This window comes from Ixodes scapularis, unplaced genomic scaffold (genome assembly GCF_016920785.2).
Source record: "Ixodes scapularis isolate PalLabHiFi unplaced genomic scaffold, ASM1692078v2 PGA_scaffold1__304_contigs__length_218370807, whole genome shotgun sequence".
Classification (NCBI taxonomy): Eukaryota; Metazoa; Arthropoda; class Arachnida; order Ixodida; family Ixodidae; genus Ixodes; species Ixodes scapularis.
Genome location: NW_024609846.1, coordinates 90,728,193 through 90,742,122, shown reverse-complemented (window position 1 = coordinate 90,742,122; position 13,930 = coordinate 90,728,193). Strand labels below are relative to the sequence as shown.

At 47.5% G+C, this 13,930-nt stretch overlaps 1 protein-coding gene across 1 annotated transcript; it reads left to right on the top strand.

Annotated features, from left to right (window-relative positions):
- Positions 1-3,281: 3,281 nt before the first annotated feature.
- Positions 3,282-4,160, top strand: LOC120844393 (endothelin-converting enzyme homolog). Its single transcript, XM_040216166.1, has one exon. It carries the CDS (start codon positions 3,282-3,284, stop codon positions 4,158-4,160), a length of 879 nt encoding a protein of 292 aa, XP_040072100.1.
- The last annotated feature ends 9,770 nt before the right edge of the window (positions 4,161-13,930 follow it).

Below are 13,930 nucleotides of genomic sequence, written 5' to 3'. Positions count from 1 at the left end.
AAATTATTTAAGCAAAGCACTGAAACTGTTGCACAGCTCCTTTAAAAAACCTCTAAAACGGCAAAAAAAAAATATTTTTCATGTTGGGCGTCAAAATGGTGTATCAGGACATCACCAAAAAATTGTTTTACTTTAGAGTTGCGTAGATTTTTTTTATAAAAATAGAAATACGAAGCCCAATTCAAAGTGCCCGCCAATACCCTGTGACGTAACAATGTACCGCAATAGGTCGGGCGGTCAGAAGGGAGGCATCGCCGGAAGTCGCGTGAGTTGTATCACTCCTCGTGCTTACCGCAACCGCGTGTAATGTTTTTTTTTTTTTGTTTCTTTTTTTTTTTTTATTCTCCGCGAGCGTTCCAAGCAGACAAGGTTTCTTTTATTTGCATTTCATCGCTTAATGTCACTGTAAAGGTAGAAGAAGAAAAGGAGTCAGTGAATTGACGTGTCCTGCAGCAGCGAGGCTTGAATTCCGGCAGCACGACGCATCGGCTACATGTGCACATAGTAAACAAGTTCTACTCGTGTTCTAGACAAAACATGTACTTCATGCTCGACGTTTACTTGTACTTAGTACACTCACTGTTCGTATTCTCTAGACGGCAGGCATCTTCAGTCTGGAGAGTATCCGATGATTCGACGACCTCGGTGTCTGAACCTTCAGCAATGCGATCGGGCGTGTTGTCGTATGCTAGCAATCCTAATTTCTGCAAGCGTTCTAATCTTTTTTTTTTTTTCAAAACTCGATAGCTTGTTTTAGATTTAGTATGGCTCTGTACCACTGAACTGATGGCATGCACTCGTACACTGGCTCGTACTCGCAACGCTTTCATCATTGACCATCACGTCAATCCACTGACTCTTCGTCCTCAACTTTTACAGCACGCAAACTAATCAATTCAACGGTGCAGCAATAACAAACTAATGGAACTGAAACTTTGTTTTCTACGATCGCTCGTAAAATAAAAAAAAAACTCTTAGGCACGGTTGCAGAGAGCACGAGGAGTGAAACTCACGTGACTTTTAGCGAACCCATTTTTAGTGACGTAGGTCGATGCCTGGATGGACAGATGGATGGATGAATGCGGCTGAGCCCTTTGGATCGGGCGGTAGCTTATGCCACCTAGCCATTTTGTTTTGCCATTTAGGCTTAGAATATTTAAATGTGAAATCTATATTCACTCCGCACTGCAAAGAAAGTGAGGCTATAAAAAACCCCTTGCCATCAGTTAATAAGAGAATACCTAGTTTTCTCTCGATTTCTGCCACCATTCACTTAATCTTTCCTTGGTAATCTCTACAGTCTTGAAATCCACTCTCCCTTCGCTGTATCTAAAACCCAATGACCTTTTTAAATCTATGTTGTCTTCGGTAGGCATAGGGTGAAGCCCTTTACAGTAGAGTATCAAGTGCTCAGCCGTCTCGTCCTCCTCTCCACAAGCAGTGCACACTGCATCCATTTCCTGGTACTTCACTCTGTACGTTCTGGTTCGCAGAACACCCGTCCTCGCCTCAAACAACAATGAGCTTCCCCTAGAATTGTCATAAATGCTTTCTTTGGCAATAACTGTTTTGTTTAATCTAAAGCTTTCCAGAGCCGTCTTTGTCTGCATTCCCTCTAGCCACCGTTCTCTTCCTGTGGCCTTGACTTTCTTCTTAACTGAGACTTGTTCTTCCGTATCTTCACTATAGCCTAAAAACTTTCCTCTTAATTTCCTAGTGCGCTGTCTCCACTTTGTGTCTACACTCCTCATGTATAAATAGCTGAAAACCTTTCGTGCCCATTGCTCCCCATCCATTTGCCTCAACCTATCCTCAAATTCTATCTTGCTCACCGCTTCCCTGCTCTCAAATGACGCCCATCCCATGTCTCCTTGTACTCCCTGGTTTGGCGTTTTGCAATGTGCCCCCAAACGCCCATTTCATACCTCCCTTCTGACCGCCCCGACACCTTGCGGTACACTGTTACGTCACAGGGCACTGGCGGGCACTTTGAATTGGGCTTCGTATTTCTATTTTCATTTAAAAAGAATATCTACGGAACTCTAAAGTGAAACAATTTCTTGCTGATGTACTGATACACCATTTTAACGCCTAACATTACATTTTTTTTGGCGTGTCAGTGGTTTTTTTAAGGGCGGCACCTATCTTCTTGAGTTTATTATATGATGTAGAGCCATTACGAGCATGGCATTATTTTAGTGCACGTTTATTTTTACATATGCGTTTCCGTAATTCAGAGTTTATTCATGGTTTATCCTGACGACGCTTCGAGGTAATAATTCTTGACGGAACAAACGTGTCAACAAGAGTTTTAACTCTGTTCATAAATATCATCCAGAGAAAGTTAACGTCCCTTGCTTCGCTCATTTGCTCAAACACCGGGTAAAATACATCAAGATTGCTAGACAAACCAGCATAATCACCCCTGTCAAACAAATAATATTTTTTAAGGCGTAAGGAAGCTCTGCAATCAGAAGAACGGGACAGATTTGCGATTCCAGCCTTATGGTCACTTATACCAAGGATAACGGCAATACCAGAGACGTCCATAGCACGATTACTAAACACAAGGTCGAGAACGCTTCAACGACTAGAACCGATCCTCGTGGGTTCTGTAACAAACGGATGGAGATCGTAGTCATTGACAAGATTAACAAATGCTGAGTATATACCCGTACTGTTAGAAGTAGACGGCTTGAGATCCGTCCAATGAATATCAGGTAAATTAAAATCACCGCCAAAGAGAAAAAAATTCTGCGTCTATCACAGATAAAGTCTTATACAACGAAAAAATAGGGTGGGTGTTGCTTGACGGCGTTAATGGAGCAGCGTTTGCAAGAGACGTCCAAAACGTCCAGGCCAGGTACAAAACATGGCTCGCGAACGTAAAAGCCTTCGGAACGACGTACCTTAGCGTAGCTCAGTTGGCCAACGAGACACCCAGAATATCAGAAAACAACTGGCTCAACGCCATCAACCTCAACCTTCTGAATTCAATTTCCGCCGAAACGGTCATCTACGTATACGAGTCACAAGGACTCTACCTCGTCAACAAGCTCATGGAGGAATACAAGGACAACCCCAGGCCGGCTGCGAATTGGATCACAATGTACCTCCATTACTACTTTGCAGGCGCGAGTTCCTACCGGCTCCCTAAGCTATTCATCGCCTACAAAGACAGGTGCTTAACTTAAGTAAGGAATGTCGCTCCACACGCACTCAACGTTCTCTTAACTCAACTCATCGTGTCCACCGATGATGTGCAAACTGCGAAGCACATAATGACTAAAATCAGAAATCTTTTCCCCAAATTTTACAACTGGACCGACACTGAATCCAGACAGCTAGCTATGAAACGACTGAGCGACATCCTTGTTATCCTGGGCATTGCAAGGAAATTTTACTCTCCCGTGGTCATGGAGAAAGAATACCGTTACTTGCCCGTCTTCGAGGGACCCTTTCTGCAGGACCTCCTCCAAGCCTTTAAGAACAGGGCGGAAGTAGAACTCTTCGCGTTCGCCCACGGGACAGGCAAGTTGGAGCGGGACGCGTCCGTCTTTACGGAACTAGGTCAATACGGGAATGCTTTCTACACCCCTCACTTGCATACCGTGTACATACCGTCGGTTATATTGACAGAGCCGTTCGTGATGTTGGACTCGCTCGTGGCCACCTACGCCCTCCTAGGAACCGTACTGGGACACGAGATCTCGCACGCCTTTAGCCCGAAATCGGTGGACCTACTGGCGACCGGTATTCGGAGGAGATGGATGACCAACCGAACATGGCGAGACTACAGCGCGCGGCTGGACTGCATCATCGACCTGTACCACCAGCCCTCCTTCGTCAGATACGCCCGGTTAACTTTGGACGAAAATTATGCCGATGTAGCGGGCATGGAGATGGCTTTTGCAGCCATGAGGAGCGACCCGTGCGTCAAGCCCGACGCTCCGTCTGGAATAGAGGGACTCAACAACATGCAGCTCTTCTTCGTGGCACATTGCTACATGTACTGCACATCGAACAATCCACGAACTTACTTTTACGATGGCTATGCTGCCAATTACCACAGGTGCATCAATGTCATCAGACTTTTTAGGGAATTCATGGATGCGTTTAGATGTGTTGCACCACAAAACAAACAATGCGTACTACTATAGAAATTAAGTACGTTTGCTTCTTTGTTTAAGAATTGCCTCTGGGTTTGAAATACACACTGTATACTATAGGAGAAACATAAACATGTAGACGCTTTGCACACGCGCCGGATTACAGCCGCCATTGTTGACCTTCTCACGTCTTACTCAGATGGGACGCCAGTGAAGCGGGCGTTGACGAGATTCCCCAAAGGCGAATGCTGGTTTGAAGGACACAGTAGAATCTACAATGGCAATAACCTGTCCTTCTGTAGTAATGGTTAGAAGTAGGCGGAATAATAGGAAACAAAAACTGAAGGTCGGTTATGGCGGCGCCCATGTACAGCTGCTGCAAAGCGTTAATACCTTCCGAAGATACATTAAAGCAGTGTTACCGTAATACCGTAACCGCCATACCGAAACCGGACTCAGGTAGCGAAAAAAAGGTGTTTTAATTAAATGGAATTTTATACCGAGATTTATTTTGTTCCGATGGTTCAATGTAAGATGAAGTTGGCTAAAGGAGATATCCAAACAGGATACGTTTTTTGCAGTCACAGCAACTGCTGTACCATTTGCTGGACATTTTCCTCCAGTGCCCATCCTCTTTCGGACATTTTTTTTTTATTTCTTTGCAAGAGAAGGTTATTTTTTGCTTCCCTCTTTAGAGGCTTTGAGCGTGCTCTCATCTCGTGGGTCTGTACAGCCTCTCACAAGCTCTGTTATAGTCGGTTACAGGTCAAGAAGGTAGGAGAAGCTCCTCCCATAAGCGGTGATGCGCCTGTTTCAAATCTCTCCGCAGTCGAAAGAAGAGTTCACTGGAAACGCTTTTTGTTCCGCTTCAATGGATTCCAACTTGTCTCCGATCCCACTTTTCCCGAAAGCGACCTTTGTATTCATTGAAGGGGGAACCGAGCCCCTGAAAGCAGCCTTTGTATCCATCGGAGGGGGGAAGCTAATCCCCGAAAGTCGTATTGGTTTCCGTCGGTGGGGTAAAACTCTAATCTCCCTCTCGTGGGTTCCACAATGCTAAGTCAAAGTCGAAAGATAAAGCAAATATGTAAAGAAAGGCAAGACCCTCCTCGCGCGTTGGCCGCGACGTCACGGAAACGGTGGGACGCTATTGGATGCGGAGGTCGCAGAGGGATATCTGATTCCCTTTGAGGGGCATTTGCCGCTACCTTCTTAACCTGTAACCCTGCCACTCTTCTTAGTCCCTCCCCAACCTCTCGAAAGCTGTGTCGTTTGCGTGGTTGATGTCCTCACTGTAAAGGTAAGCGTGCGCCGCAACCTTCACGTTTTTCAAAAAAATGTGCACGCATTTTTTTTTGTTTGTTTGCCGTGCATGGCAAATGCCGTGCACGACATTTGCTGTGTTCTGTTTGGACGACCCTTTAAGTGCTTTCTTCGCGGTACGTTCTTGGTCCGGTTCCGCCATGGAGGTAACGGTACCGGCACTATACTAACTATGGGCTAGAACGTTTCATTTTAAAGAATGTTCTGTTATACTATGTATACTGAATGCCGATGTACATTAACGTTTATATTAAAACAATGTGATTTCCATACGCAGGGTTCGGACCTCTAGCGTTACCTTTCGGCGAAGAATGAGCGTTCGGCCATGCATAGTTTATTTTTGCAATGGAAAAAAAACTATTTTTTATGGGGGGGGGGGGGGGGGGGGGGGCACCATGTACATTATAAACCAAACAAGTCCCAAGACAAAACCTTGAGGTATGTCAGATGAGACCGGCGAAGAAGTGATGCATATGACCGTCAATTTCAACATACTGATTACTGTTTGAGATCAGGACCAGTATGAAGTAATGTTTCAGCCAATTTCGAGTGGGCGACCCTGTCGAACGCTTTAGGTAAGTCGGTGGACATAACATCCACCTAACCGCGATTATTCAGCACGCTTCCAAACTGGTGACTTGACTCAAATAGCTGAGTAGAAGTTGACAGTGTTTTACAAAAATCATGTTTGCTATACAAATATAATATTATTTTACATGTGCTCAACAAGCCCTTTGCAAATTAAGTTCTCGATCATTTTACAAAATGTCCATGTCAACAATATATCGTTCTCTAGTTCACTTCAAGACGATTCCCCAGTTTGTGAACAGGTACAACTTTAGCGGTTAACCACTCATCTGGTAAGTGGCATTGATTTAATGACGCCTGAAAAATAACAGTCATGAACTTAGCTACTCATTCACAATAACGCCTCAAAAATTCGCTAGGAATTTTATCCGGTCCGGCCGATTTGTATACGTCAATATTTTAGGAGAAGCGTCCGTATTATTTTAGCAGAAATTTGAACAGTGTTTGCTGAACTGTTAGGTTCGTCCTCAGAAAAAAAAAAAATATTTACAGATGTGCTAGCTGTGAAAACTGAATAAAACTAACTGTAAAATATCTGTGAAAAAAAAAACTGTAAAAATAGTTGGGAAAACGACGAGAAAAAAGGCCATCTTAAAAGTTCAATAAAATATTGTTATGTGTTTTGTTTATCAGCATAATGATGCATGCTGAATATATTACAAGAAAAAGCATGATTCTGCCGAATATCATTCTTGAGGTACACCCAAAATCGTACCCCTACATACCTTGCGAAACCAAAACTAAAAGTTTGGGTTGCATATAGATATAAAAATAATAAATTTTACTAAATTATTAGTCTTCTTTTTGTTATTTTATTTGGTTGATAATATTAATAAACATCTGTGAACATTTATAGTATGTTACTATTTTTAATAACTAAACAGGAAGGCAAAAAAAATACTGATATGCTCATTGCCCGCTTTCAAAACTGCTGTGAAATTGCTATCAGAGCTAATATAGGAGGTCTTTCAGGAATGTAGCAGGTCACACTGGCTGGTTATGTTCTATTGCAATTCCCAAAACGACCATTGAAGGAACGGGCTGCGCCCTACTAGGCTGGATAGTTGGTTTTAACCGAGACCAGGTTGGGAGATCTACAAGCATTAGGTACAACCTTCCAATAAGGTTCTCAACAAGGAGAAGGCTGACCTGTGCTCAGACGAGTTCTTGCATCGGAAAACGTGGAATGCCAACTAGTGTTTCAAATCGATATGATCGGGCGGAACTTTTCTAAAGGTGTTTACGTAGGCCTACCAATATTCAAGTTTTATTTATTTCAGGTTACCCCGCAGCGCCAGAGGCATAATATACAGGGGGGTTTATTTTCGCGAAAACAAATATACGATACCCATATGTATAAGAAAATGCCGCCTGTATACCGCCGCTGGTTACTGTATTTCAACATTGGGAACAGAAGCACGCTTGACATCCAGAAGCACATTGGAATCAAACCTCGTCTATACACAATTAAAACTTTCCTAACAGGCGATCCACACCATATTGCGAAAACCTCCCCCCAATCTACTCACATGCCGCAAAACAGAAAAAAAATCTGATTGTTACACAAACAAACAAGTAAAAAAAAGAAAGACTAAGGAGAAGTCAAACTATATATGAGGTGATGTTTCGAAGTTTCTTTTTCGGAACCCACTTTTTTTTTTTTCTTACGCAAACATGCGCAGCTTTTTTTCTACAGAAGATTTTTAACGAAACTTTGCAGAGTTATTTCTCGTATATCTAGGTGTAAAATGAACTAAATGAATTATACAGTGTGAAAAAAGCAAAGTAAAATCAACGTAAGATATTGGTAAACAAAGATAAGCACGGCACTCAAAGTGCAATGGCGGAACCAATGTCAGCAGACTTGACTAGCCAAAAACTTTTTGTAATTTTTAATTAGGGGCTAAGGAGTTGAAGCGAAGTGTTGTTTTCCTCTCTTTTTAATCGCGTTTACATGAATGCGACTTTAGCCCATCAACTACAGTTATTGCATTCAAAGCGGCAATACGTAAATGGCATAATCCGCTTGAGAAGCGCATTGTGCCGTTTACATCGGATTATATGCCGCACGCTGCCCGTTGCCAGAGTTCTTTATCCTCAATGCGTACAAACCGCGCCCCTAATCGCTTCTGGAAAAGTATCCCAAGCAGGGGTTCGGCGCGCGGTTCGATGTATCGAATGTACCGGGAAGTGAAGGTCGATACAGACTCGCAACGAACAGCAGGGGGCGCTTCTCTAGCTATCATCATCATCGCTTGTGACATCACGGGTAGGACAGGCTGGGACAGGCCGCGCAGATCTTGTATCCCTCGGCTTGTCAGCTCGTTTCATGCGCTGTTTGGGTAAAGGCTCGTTCACACACTTGTGACCTCTTAGAACCGGGTCTCTTGGAACCTCTTAATATCTCTTACAACAAGAGGACACACTGGCGCCATCTATTGGGTAGCAGTGTAAACTTGGCGGTCCGGCATATTTTCTATTTCTCTCGCGCAATAACCCTTTTTTTCTCGGCTCGGAAAACTCTTGTTAACGTTGTACACGATCCTTTCTCATAGGTATTACGCACATTTGACCTCGGGCATCCCGCAGAACCTTCGCTCTTGTGAAATGCAGTTCCAAGGTCACCGCATAGATGACATAGACAGTGCCAGCGTGACAGTGTATTCTCTCGTTTTAACGGTGTGGTGCAATGATTTTAACACTGAACGAATGTGCAGCTTGTATTTTTTATATTGTTTACTTCGGCATAAGTAAGAGAAAAAGTGCTACCATACCCCAAAATACCTCTATTTTGCTGCGTAATCGCAAAAGAAAAAACCCTTTTTTTCCCATCCTGCAGCCACATGGTGGCCGCAAATGGAACCTGTGCTGTGACGTCATTCGGAGTGTTTTTTGTAAGTGATAGTGTTAGGTAATTGTAAGCGTGATTTAAGGTTAAGTTTAAAAAATCTTGTTGTTTAGGCATGCAGAAACGCAACGGCAACAACAAAATGGCCGTACGTACAGGTTGCCGCTCGTCTCACAGCATTTTTGCCGTTTTCTTGCTGCTGTCGCTCGTCACCTACCGTGCCTCCACCTGTATCTCTCCTCCGAACAGCGTGGGCCTTCGCGGTCTCGGTTTGTGTGCCGCCACCGCGTCCGACGCGTCCTACGCGAGATGCTTGAACGGGCCCGGTGCTGCCGTTAGGCTTAAAGGACTTACGACCCCGCGATGGAGACACTCTGCTGCCTGCTTGTTGTTCTGCCTCAGTACCGAGTGGCTGGTCGACGCGACGGTTCTTCTCTCCGGCGACGTCGCTTCAAACCCAGGACCTCAGCACCCCACCTGCACCCGTTGTACCAAACGTGTTCTGGATTGCCAGGCCGCGCTGTGCTGTGATGCATGTGACCGCTGGTCCCACCGTGCATGCGTGTATGTCTCTCTGCCGGAGTACAGGAAGTTGAGCTCCAGCAACGATTTGTGGTATTGCCTGGGTTGCTCCCTGCCCCCTTTCGCGGACGACTTGTTTGACCTTCCCGTGGCCTCCACGATACAGCCTCCTACGGTACCTACGCCTGTTGCAACCGGGAGATCGTCCGGCGGAGGGAGGAAAGTGACAACGTTCTGGTACGGCAACTGCCGAAGCATTCGAAACAAGGTGGTAGACCTCCAGGCACACGTGTCTTCGTTGCCCCCAGGTTCTGTTGTGTTGCTCACGGAGACTTGGCTCGACGTAGGTGTAGCAGACAGCGAACTTTTCGACACGAATGCTTACACCGTGTTCCGGAAAGACAGGTGTGGCAGGGGGGGAGGTGTCCTATTGGCTTTCCCGGCGTCGGCACGCGTTTTTCGTCGCACGGACCTTGAACACCACGATCTCGAAGCACTCTTCGTGGAGCTCTGCCTGCCTCACAGCACAGTCCTAGTGGGCTGTGTCTACTGCCCGCCGTCGATACGGGAGGAGTCATACAGGCTCCTGGAGGTATCGTTACGGGCCGCTTCTCTCAGGAACTATGAGAACATACTGGTATTCGGCGACTTCAACTCGCACATTGACTGGTTCACACACGAGGAGCCTGTTCCCCGCGATCGTTCGGATGACTTCTTACTCGACATTGCGTCATCAGCTGGCCTCACGCAGGCGTGCACTGGATCGACGTACTCAACTCGCGACGGAACTTCCAGCTTTCTAGACCTTCTCTTCGTGGTAGACCCGACCCGAATAGTTTCCTGTGAGACTTCTGAGGGACTGCCCGGTAGCGATCACCTGGCGATCGAGGTGACGTACGCCGCTGTGCTGCCACGTAGGGGGCACCATGCACGCACACTATGGAAGTTCGACCAGAACGACCACGGCCACCTAGCACGCCTGGCACACCTCGCACCTTGGTGCGTGACGACGACTGGCAATGACCCCCTTGGTAATTTCGATCTGTGGTGCGACCTGGCGGGAGCAATTCAGAAGGAGTGCGTGCCCTTCCGCACCCGCTCGTCGGGACGAAATTATTGCCCATGGATGACCCCCGACATAATGAAGGCAGCGAGAATAAAGAGGGGACTCTTCAGGAAGGCCTCCCGCTCCAACTGTCCCGTGGCTTTACGCGCTGCAAAAGACCACCAGCGCGCTCTAAAGGCTGCCATACATGTCGCACACCAGCGCTACACCTCCACGATAGCACAAAAAGCAAAGGACGACCCTAAGGTCTTCTGGTCGTACGTAAGTCGCCTCAGAAGGCCTTGCCAACGTCCCAGCTTCAGCGCCAACGGAAGAATGATCGATGCCCCCGGTGAGATTGCTGCACTCTTCGCAGACCACTTCTCGTCTGTCTACAACACCGACGGACAGCGGCTGAGATCTGCGCATTCCGCTGCTTTCGCACCATCATCATCTGGCACCGACGCATCGAGCCTGGAGGAGATCACTTTCTCAACCGAAGCACTGAGCATTGCGGTGTCCAAGATCAAGCATTCGCAATGTCCTGGCCCAGACGGTGTGGCACCTGCCTTTTTCAAGATGATCACGCAGCACACTTTGCCCTCGCTCGCCCGTGTGCTTCAGAGACTTTTTGACGTGGGAGCTGTTCCTGCTTCCTGGCAACACGCCTTGGTTACCCCTATCCACAAGGGAAAAGGAAAGCCTACAGACGACGTCACGCATTATCGGCCGGTTTCAATAACATCGATCATCTGCCGCACATTCGAACGCGTGGTGAACGGCCAACTTCTCGACTTCCTCGAGGGCACTGGCTACCTATCGCAGTCACAGCATGGTTTCAGACACAACCGTAGCTGTGAGACGGCCCTGGCGACCCTGAGCCATTTCGTAAGCAACTGCATCGACAATCGCACAGAGACAGATCTCGTTCAGCTTGATCTCAGCAACGCGTTCGACACCCTCGACATCGGTCTCCTGCTGCGCAAGGTGTCGGGCGCCGGCATCCAAGGTTTCCTGTTGAAGTGGCTGTCGAACTTTCTGAGCGGAAGAAGCCAACAAGTCGTTTACCGAGGTGCGCGCTCGGCTGCGATGAACGTTCCCTCCGGTGTGCCACAAGGGTCGGTCCTGGGTCCTACATTATTTTTAATCTACGTCAATGACATGCCCCGGGACGACAGGTTCCCCCTCGTCCAGTACGCGGACGACACGTCGATATTGGCCCCACTTACTTCCCCCGACACCTGCCTCCTCCTCCAAGACTACATCAACAACATAAAGGGCTGGGCGACTGACAATTGCCTGCGGCTTAGCCCCGCGAAAAGTGCCGTGATGCGCTTTAGCAGCGGCCGTAAGGTGGAAAAACCCTGCTACCATCTGCTCGGTGTGCCACTAGCCACATGCGACTCTCTCACCATCTTAGGGGTCACATTTACGAGAACACTGGATTTTTCTGTCCACATAGCCAGTGTCGTGGCCAAGGCTCGACGATCCATGGGGTTTGTGTCTCGGGTGTCCAGGCCATGTGGACCCTCGGCCTTCCGCACCTTGTATACATCGATCGTGCTGCCGTCATTGGAGTATTGTAGCTCAGTGTGGTCTCCGTCTCAGCGGCATCTCGTGGACCGCATTGAGAGCGTGCAGAGACGCGGTTCCCGGATTCTTTGCGCACGCGCTTCGGGCTCCACGGACGCAGATTATTCAACCAGGCTTAAACTTGCGGGGTGGCGGCCACTTGAGCAACGTCGGCGAATGGCTCGCGTGCGCCTGGTTTGCCGCACGCTGGACGGCTCACTGACCGGGTCGTACCTATCAACGGCAGTGCGTGTGAATAGACGTACTGGCCAGCCTGCGCCACTGCATGCCAGGACTGTAAGACATGGTCTGTCCGCGATCCCTGCAGGCGTAAGTGAGCTTCTCTCTGTTCCGCTGAGGGAGCGCAAGCCTCTTCCGCGGGGCAGGGAGGAATCCCATGAGCTATGCAAACGATACGGCCAGCATCTGTTCACAAGTTGATGGCCCGTAAGAGGTTCGCCCAAGGGTCTTCGCGCGTGCTCCGTGTCACCCTGGGGCGGGGCGTGGCGGGGGCCGCGGTTGCGGGCTCGGCTGCGCGGGGTGCACCGCACACAGCGGTGCGCTCGCGTGTTTGGGCTTGTGGCTGGGGCCTCCGCCGTGGTCTGCGTGGGGGTGGGGTGAGGCACAGCGAGGTTTCATATCTTCCCCTCTGGGTTATGATTATTCGTTGTTTTTATACATGTATATAGGTTATCTTGTATTTACGACTACTGTTTATGTTTACACCTACTCAGCGGCGGGCTAGCAGGCGCACATGCGTAAGGGTACAAACCTTTCTGTCTAGCCTTGCACGCCGCTGAGTGGGCAAACTTTCTCGTGCAAATAAAAATTATTATTATTATTATTATTAATATTGCAGCTAAAAGGGTATGAATTATTTGTAGCGCCATCTACCGCAAGTCAACAGAACCGGCCGTCGCCGTCATCCGTCGACGCCCGTGGCGCCTACGGCGGCTACACGAGCAACCCGGACGTTTTGTCTTTCCCTCGCTCGACGGAGTGCGTTGGTCGTGGTCCGTAGTATCGTGGTATCGTTATTGTTCCTGGTGTCTCGACTTTGACTTCGACTGCCCGCCGCGCCGCCATGTTGGTCGGGAATCGACGGGAGAGCGGGAGAGCGGCGAGCCTGGCGAGCCGGCGAGCGCTGGGGAAACGGAAACCAGAAGAACCCAACCCGAAACCAATGCCACTCCGAATGACGTCACAGGCGAAGCTGGTGCCGCTTCAATGTTGAGTTAAGGGGAGCCGGAGATACCAATTTCTTTTATTTTTTTTAATGAAAACTAGGGCAAGCAGGAAAGAATAGTTTTCGGTCCTTTGTTTTATATGTGGCCGGGATCAATTCCCGCAATTAATTAGCCAAAGTCCGCTAATTGAAATTTCAAGAGGTTTCAACAGGTCTTGTCTCTCTCGGTCGTACTCGGTTGCAAGTGTGTGAACGAACCTTAACGCGCAACAAAACCTGTTTTACGCAATTTTTTTTCCTTTTTTTTTTTTTGTGAGGTGATATTTGTAGTGGAACATTTCACCAAAGCCTGAAACCGTGGCACGCGGAGTCGTACTAATGAACACAATTGGCGCTGAGGCGTCAAACCGCTGGGATGGCAGTGTGCTACAGTACAAAAAGCTGGATGATAAAAATAGAACATCCAGCGCTTTACTTCACTATACTATGCATCTACCATGGCGAATGGTGTGTATTTCTTATTATGATTCGGACAAAATAAAACTGACAAAGAAATGTCTCATCAAATTGAAAATAGGGAAGCAAAATTCCAGAACCTCTCGCGTGTGTAGTAAACATTTCAGTGAAAGCAAACCCGTGTATCTTGTTGGTTGCAATGTGCTCTGTGAGTCCTTTATTAGTTGCAATTTGATTCCTTTTTCAATTTTGTAAACCAATAAACACAAATGTCCTTAAAA

Bases quoted from the DNA above. Each gene is read 5' to 3' on its own strand.
- LOC120844393 (XM_040216166.1), top strand. From the start codon at position 3,282: ATGACTAAAATCAGAAATCTTTTCCCCAAATTTTACAACTGGACCGAC.